The 7,479-nt window shown below is 52.4% G+C and overlaps 1 protein-coding gene across 1 annotated transcript; it reads left to right on the top strand.

Annotated features, from left to right (window-relative positions):
• The first annotated feature begins 821 nt into the window (after positions 1-821).
• On the top strand, positions 822-4,276 carry Commd4 (COMM domain containing 4). Its single transcript, XM_028865033.2, has 8 exons — positions 822-926; positions 2,180-2,251; positions 2,487-2,552; positions 2,751-2,790; positions 3,020-3,139; positions 3,317-3,397; positions 3,735-3,911; positions 4,011-4,276. Exons 1-8 carry the CDS (start codon positions 924-926, stop codon positions 4,049-4,051), a joined length of 600 nt encoding a protein of 199 aa, XP_028720866.1. The 5' UTR covers positions 822-923; the 3' UTR covers positions 4,052-4,276.
• The last annotated feature ends 3,203 nt before the right edge of the window (positions 4,277-7,479 follow it).

Genomic DNA, 7,479 nt, shown 5'->3' with positions numbered 1-7,479 from the left:
CATGCATGCGTGAGCCTACACCAGTGTGCACGTGGGTGTCAGAGGTCGACATCTTTTGCCAGATGTCTTCGAATCTTACTGCACTAGGAGCTCACAGATTAGTTAGGCTAAGGGGCTTGTGAGCGCTGGGGATTCACCTGTCTCTGTCGACACACCCCTCAGTTCAGCGGTTTACATGGGTCCTGCGTACCTGAACTTGGTTGGGTTGGGTCCTCAGGCTTGCCCTGCAGACATTTTACCGACTGAGACATTCTCTCATAACTGGATTTAGATTTCCTTCCCTTTTCGTTAAAAATTTATTTACTTATTGTATATGTGTGATGGATGTGAGGGTATACTTGTGCCACGGTATGCGTGTGGAGGTCGAGGACAATTTCTGTGAGTTGGTTCTCCCCTTCCTCCTTCATAGGCGGGTTCCGGGATGGAACTTGGGTGCTTCTGTAAGCCATCTGGGCAGTTTTAAGTTTTGGGCGACAAGGTCTCACTCTGTAGTCCAGGCTGGCTTGAACAACTCTGATGCTCTTGGCTCACGGTCTCTCAAGTGTTGGTATTACAGGTGCGTGCCCTCACGCTCTAGGAATTCAGTAAAATTTTAAAAAAACTTTTTGCCATGCTCCATAGCTGTTTATAACGGTACTGCTCTCAGAGGAAATCATGGAACCCACCTGAACACTCCCAGCACGTGGGATCCCGCCTCCAACTTAAATTAATGAAATTATTCCCACCCCTTTCTTCCTGCCTTGATAAGCGGGTTGTTTCTGGAAGGGGATCTGAAGGTACAGGAGGACTTACTCCTCTGTGGTCAATTTGATTTCACTACAACGTTCCGCCCTCCCAGACGCTGCCGGTTGGTGTCACGTGATCGCCGAGTCAGCTGACCTGTGTCTGGCCGGAAGACTCCTTGGATTCGGTCTCTTGGCACCATGGTGAGGGATTAGTGGAGATGCGGAGCTGGGTATCGGGCGAGAAGGGGGTTTGGTGGTTCTAGGGGCGTAGGGAGAGACTCTTCACCGGTGCCTGCTGGGTGCGGCGGGACGGCCGAGTTCGCAGGCGCAGCCACGCATCACAGCATGGGCGCGCGACCGCGTTCATCCCTGGCCAGGCCCCACCTCCCGGGACCCCGATTCTCACACACTCCCCACGGCCCCAGGAGGCCCTCCCGCGGGAGCCCACTCCCCCTGCTGTCCGGTAACCAAGATGAGAACATGCTTAGGACGGGTCCACACGGTTAGGAAGCCTCTGCCGCTTTCCAGAGCCAGGAAGTGGTTCCTGATTGGATTGAGCTTTCTTACTCACTACTGCGTCCATTCATACAGCAGATTCGTGTTGAGTATCCAGCCAGCACAGGCATCGGGACTTCAGCTGCAAAAGGGGAGGGCAAGTCAGAAGCAGGAATTGGCAGGCATAGTTCTTTCTCGAACCGCAGAAACTTTTCCTGAACCTTGGGCCCACTCTGCTCAGTGAAGGGTAGTTTCTGTAATCCTGTTGGGAAGCAGGGGCAATGGAAAGGTGTCCTCAGACAGGAAACAGTTGTGCAACCTCTGAAAGAGCGAGGCCCCCGGGAGAGTGCATATCTTGTCTCGCCAGAGCTTGGTTAAGATCAGGCAAGACCAGCAAAGATCAAATCTTGCTGGGACTTGGATCGCCTTGTCAAAATAGTGGGTTTTCCATCTGGCCGCCCAAAGCGCTTTGTTTAAAGAGGAGATTGTGGGAAGTAGAATCTGGTGCAATGACTTAATGGTAGACATACCCGAGGCTCTGTCTTTGAGCCCCAGGACTGCCAACAACAAGCCCCCAAAAACCTAGGATCGGGAAGGGCACATCTGATAACTTGATGTTTAAGTAGATCCCTGAATGAGATGGGAGGGTTGGGGGCGGGGTGCATGAGAATAGAAGGTCTAGCAAGGATGAAGGCGGGGTGAGGCTGGGGTCACGGCAGCATCAGGCAAACTGTGGTGGCTGGAGCGTGCTGGGCACTCAACGTAGGAACTGCCACAAACGGATGTTTGTTGAGCAGATACAGTAAAAGTCAGAACAAGGTCAGGTGGGATCGGGTACTCCAGACGGTCTAGTGATAGGGGAGAACAGGTGACCAGAGAGTGCTCATCCTGGACTTTTGGATCCTGACCACACCTCAGCCCTTCCTGAAGCCTCATTTCCCCACCTTACTCTCTTGCAGAGGTTCCGGTTCTGTGGCGATCTGGACTGTCCTGACTGGGTCCTGGCAGAGATCAGCACACTGGCCAAGATTGTTGAGTGCACTGGTTTACTTAGGGTTGGGAGGAGGAAGGCTTGGGTCTGGAATGGAGGGAGGGGATTGGGACTGGGAGCTGGGGGCGGGGGTGGAGGAGTCTCCCTGACTATGGGGCCTCCATACTATGTGGCCTTGGTCACAGTCACATGGCTGGCCCTCCTTCAGCCGATCCCCCAGAAATGAGGGTAAGTAAGGTGGGTCAGTCTGGCTGAAACAGGGAAATCCTTTCCAGTCCTCTGTGAAGCTGCGGCTGCTGTGTAGCCAGGTGCTAAAGGAGCTTCTGGGGCAGGGGATTGATGTGAGTACAGTACCCAGCACTCCACTGTCCGATAACCTTATGACCCCCAGAGAAGTCTGTTCTGCTGCCTCCCAGCCCCCTTGGACATTCCCTTCCTTCCCTCCAGCCCCAGCACATTCCTTACCTCAGGATCTGGGCCAGGGGCAAGGGGCTGGTGACAGGGCTCTGGCACCCCCTGAGGACCTCCTTTCCCCATAGTATGAGAAGATCCTGAAGCTTACTGCGGATGCCAAGTTTGGTGAGTACCCCAGACCAGGAATCACGGCCTTCCTTGACCCTCCTGTGTCACGGGAGGACAGGAAGGGAAGAACCTTGTTGACGGCCCTGACCCCAACCTCTGCCACCTCCTGCTGGTCCAGTAGCAGCGCCCAGGGTTCAAGAAACTCGGGGCCCAAAGCTGAAGATAATAGGGCAGGGAAGTGGTTGGGGCCACAGTGACACCCCCTGCCTCGCCTGTGGGTCTCTAGAGTCTGGAGATGTGAAGGCCACAGTCGCGGTGCTGAGTTTCATCCTCTCGAGTGCAGCCAAGCATAGTGTGGACAGTGACTCCTTGTCCAGTGAGCTGCAGCAGCTGGGGCTGCCCAGAGGTACGCAGGGTGGACGGGCAGGCGGGAAACCTGTGGGTAGGGGTTCCCGGAGGGTACGCTGGGGCCTTGTTGACCCTGAGATGTACCCAGTCCCCTGTGGGCCCTGGATCCTGAGACCCACCCCTTAAGCCCAATGCCAGTCTCCACCCTCCACCTCAGAGCCCCATCTACCTGCAGAGCATGCCACCAGCCTGTGCCGCTGTTATGAAGAGAAGCAGAGCCCCCTACAGGACCACCTTCGGGCCTGTAGCCTGCGTGGTGAGTATGAATATGAAAACACCCCCGGTGGGGGGAGGATTCGGGGACTGGGGGGGGGGGCTGTACTCCAGGAGGTATGAACACAAGCCAGATGCCATTGCTCTAGGAGAAGCTTTAACCACAATTACACTCAGAGCAGTTGAGGAGTTTAGAACTGGCCGAGGATCTCGTGGCTATGGCCTGAGTTTCTTTTCTGAGGCCCATGGTAGATATTGGAGTACCTGTCCTTCAACAGGCCTGGGTTGAAGGGCCTTGAAGGGTTGTGGGATGAGCCCCATTGTGGAGTGAGGACTTGCCGGCTTGCCCGGTTGATGGCTGCCTAATTTCTCGCCTGCAGTGACCAGGCTGGCCGGTGTGGCCTGGCGGGTGGACTACACCCTGAGCTCCAGCCTGCTCTGCTCTGTGGAGGAGCCCATGGTGCACCTGCGGCTAGAGGTGGTGCCTGCCCCGGGTGCCCCGGCCCAACCTGTTTCCATGTCCCTCTCAGCAGACAAGTTCCAGGTTCTCCTGGCAGGTGAGGCTGCACAGAGGGTGGGGGCCCTCCTGGGTCTGGCTGACTTGGAACTGGCTTCTGCTCCTTATCACTCCCCATGCACCCCCTTGTCCCCTGCAGAACTGAAGCAGGCCCAGACCCTGATGACGGCTTTGGGCTGAGAAGGGTGTTCCCAGCCTCTGTGGAGCTGCCCTGCCTGGACTGAGTTGCTCCCCTCCATCCACACTTCCCTTCCAAGGGTGGCCCTGTTCTCTCGGGTCTCTGGCTGCCTGACTTTCTATGTAGGGCTCCTGGGGATCTTCCCCAGAAGTCCCTTCTGTCCCTTGAAAGAAAGTGCTTGTCAACCATTTTTATAGGAAGAAAGAATAAACTCATGTACAGCCATGTGTGTGGGTTTTGCTTCTGTTGTTATTGACAGAAGTCCTGAGGCCAAGTTGGACTCCAACTTGGTATCTAGTTGAGGTTGATCTTAAACTTTTAATCCTCCTGCCTCTACTTCTTGAGATTACAATCACGCACCACCATGCCTGGTTTGTGTGGTGCTGGGAACAAGCCCAGGGCTTCATGCATGTCAGGCAAGCTCTTTACCAGCTGAGCTAAATCCCAGCCCAAGTAAGAGAGACCAGGTGACATTCTAACCTCCTGCCCATCACTTATTTTCTCAACACTGGGACTGAGGACCAGGATGAACAGCGTGTCTGTGGATTGGCAAGTTGGGGTGCTAGCTCCGTCTTGTGATGCTCTTGGCTCTGTCCGCCCTGTGCAGTCCTTGTCTTCAGGCTCGCAGCAAGTGAGCGGCACTCGTCCTGGTGCCCCGGGCAGAGAGGAGAAAGGAGCTTTTCCTTGCTGACATTGCTAGGAAGAGAGTGTAGCGCGAATCTTAGACGGTCTTATTAATAAAAACAAACCTGGAGCCAGATATTGGGGTGAACGATGAAAGATCAGAGAAACAGAACTAGCCACAGCTAACCTCACCTCGCCAACTTCTCAGCTGATCCTGTTTCCTCAGACTGGAAGCCTCTGAGTCCTCGCCTGAATGGATCTCAGCTGAACTGCTGCTCAAAGCCTCAAAGCTTAACTGGCTCTAGTTCCTGGACCTCAGGCCTTGTATACCTTTCTGCTTCTGCCATCACTTTCTGGGAAGGCCAAGCAAGACATGAGATCTCCAGTGCTGGGATTAAAGGAGGGTGTCACCATGCCTTGAACTCACAGAGATCCGGATAGATCTCTGCCTCTAGAATGCTAGGATTAAAGGGTCGTGCTACCACTGCCCAACCTCTATATTTAATATAGTGGCTGTTCTGTTCTCTGACCCTCAGGTAAGTTTATTGGGGTACATAATATATCAACCACAGAAGAGTCCAAGCCTGAACACCTCCTTAGCGAGAGGTTGGGTACTGCAAACTGAATATTCACATCCCCCCACACATCGTGTCTGAAGCTATCCCTCTCTGTACATGCATCCAGAAGGGCCATTTGAGGGTGTGGTGGATAGGTGGCTGCTTACAAGCCAGGAAACCCCCTCCCTGGGAACTGAGCCTGCCAGCACCTGGACTTTTGACCTGGACTCCAGAATTAAGAAATGTGTCTATTCAGTCCTAAGGTAAAATCGATAGTCACCCAAGATGGGAGTAGGCTGGGCCGTCTCCTCGTAAAAGGCTCACTGTGGGGTCAGGGCAGGGAGAGCCTGGAGCATCTCACAGTGTAAGGAAGCTGTCAAAAGAAGCCAGCCCACCTCACTACCCAGAGGGAGATCATTTGGGGCATCAGAAAAAGCTCAGGACTGAAGAAGGTTGTGCCTCACCCCTGTAATCCTAAGGTTCAGGAGCCTGGCTCATGGCTCATGGATTACCAGCCTGGACTCTAAGAGTGAGATACTGTCTTTTGTTGGGGGGGGGGAGAGAAAAGAAATCCCATGAAAATTTCTCAGATGTGTCCATATCAGGTTGTTCCCCGGGCAACACCCCTCCTGTGTCATCCCAGGGTCCTGGTATTTCTGCCTTTGCCCTTGGGACAGTGGAATTTTGTCAATCATTGGTCCCTCTGACCAGTCTGAGCTGTTTGGGTTGGTTTTGTTCTCATTTGAGACTGGGTCTGTGTACCCCGGGCTGGCCTGGAACTCATTATGTAGCCCAGTTTGGCCTCCTGGAACTCATTCAATCCTCCTGGCTCAGGCTCCAGAGGACTGGGCTTACAGGTGTGGGCCACCATGCCTAGTGTCAGCCTGAGTTTCTCAAGGATAGGAACTGTGTAGCCCCGATGCATACTCTTCAGTCGCTGTGTGGGGGGGGGGGGGGGAGAGTGGGTAAGGACCGCAGTGGCTGATTGCATTTGCTCTTCTTTGAGCTAGGGCTATGTAGCTCTGGCTCACCTGGAGCTGGCTGTAAAGGCCAGGCTGGCCTCAGATTTGATTCTGCTTCTCAGCATTCCCAGATGGGATGGTTTACAGGTGTCAGACGCAGCTGGCCCTTGGTGCTCAGAAGTGAAGTCAGGAATTTCAGGATTTTAAGATCATCCATGGCCACATCCCAGGCCTGCCACTGTCACCTGAGACACTGTCACTAATTAATTAACTAAAAATCTGAGCCGGGAGAGAAAGTTGAGCAGTTAGAGCACTCACTGGCTACTCTATGAGAGGACCTAGGCTTGATTCCCAGCACCCCATGGTAGCTCATGACTGTAACTCCATTTCCAGGGGATCCATGTCTTCTGACCTCCAAGGGCTTTGTACGAATGTTGTATACAAACATACATGTAGGTTCAAACATACATCCATACACATAAAAGAAATTTTAGGAAGAAAAACTTTTTAACAATACATGAGTCCATAATGACGAGTTAAAAAACAACAACACTGCATTATATTGGCAGACCAATATAGTTTGTAACTATCAGACACAATTACTGCACCAAAGAGGCCAGACGCAGGTGGATCTATGTGAGTTTGAGGTTAGCCTGGTCTACAGATCAAGTTCCAGGACAGTCTGGGCTACACAGAAACCTTGTTAAGAGAGAGAGAATCGGTAAAGGAAGGATCCTTGAGATAGAGTTACAGCTCAGTGGTGGAGTGCTTACCTGCCATATACAAGGCCCTAGGTTTGATTTCCAGAACTGAAAAAATAAACAAACATGGGCCAAGTGAAGTGTGCACATCTTTTACTGAAGCACAGGAGAACTAAAGCAGGAAGTAGTACTTTATTTCAAAAAATAATTTAAAAAAGTCAGCTGGGTATGATTGCGCACATCATTAATCCCAGCACTCAGGAGGTAGAGTCAGGAAGGTTTCTATGAGTTCAAGGTCAACCTGGTCTACATAATGAGTCCTAGGACAGCCAGGGCTACATAGAAAGACACTATCAAAAACAAAAAGCAAACAAAAAACAAAGTCATAGTCAATAATGTGAAACTTTTTTTTTTTTTTTTACAGAAATTGCAACTAGTTGATAGGTAAGTATTGCTAGACTAGAGCCAGGCATTGTGGTGCACACCTGGATCCCAGCGCTTGGGAAATGAAGGCAGAGGATTAGGGGTTCAAGTCCGGCCTTGGCTACACACAGCAAGAGGGATCCAGGAGACATCAAAAAGGACA

This window comes from Peromyscus leucopus, chromosome 7 (genome assembly GCF_004664715.2).
Source record: "Peromyscus leucopus breed LL Stock chromosome 7, UCI_PerLeu_2.1, whole genome shotgun sequence".
Taxonomy (NCBI): Eukaryota; Metazoa; Chordata; class Mammalia; order Rodentia; family Cricetidae; genus Peromyscus; species Peromyscus leucopus.
This window is presented reverse-complemented; position numbering and strand designations above follow the sequence as displayed.

What these genes read in the sequence shown, in the direction of transcription:
- Commd4 (XM_028865033.2), top strand. An exon ending in TACTGCGGATGCCAAGTTTG is followed by an intron (nt 2,791 to 3,019) that starts GTGAGTACCCCA and finishes GTGGGTCTCTAG; the next exon opens with AGTCTGGAGATGTGAAGGCC. An exon ending in GCAGCTGGGGCTGCCCAGAG is followed by an intron (nt 3,140 to 3,316) that starts GTACGCAGGGTG and finishes ATCTACCTGCAG; the next exon opens with AGCATGCCACCAGCCTGTGC.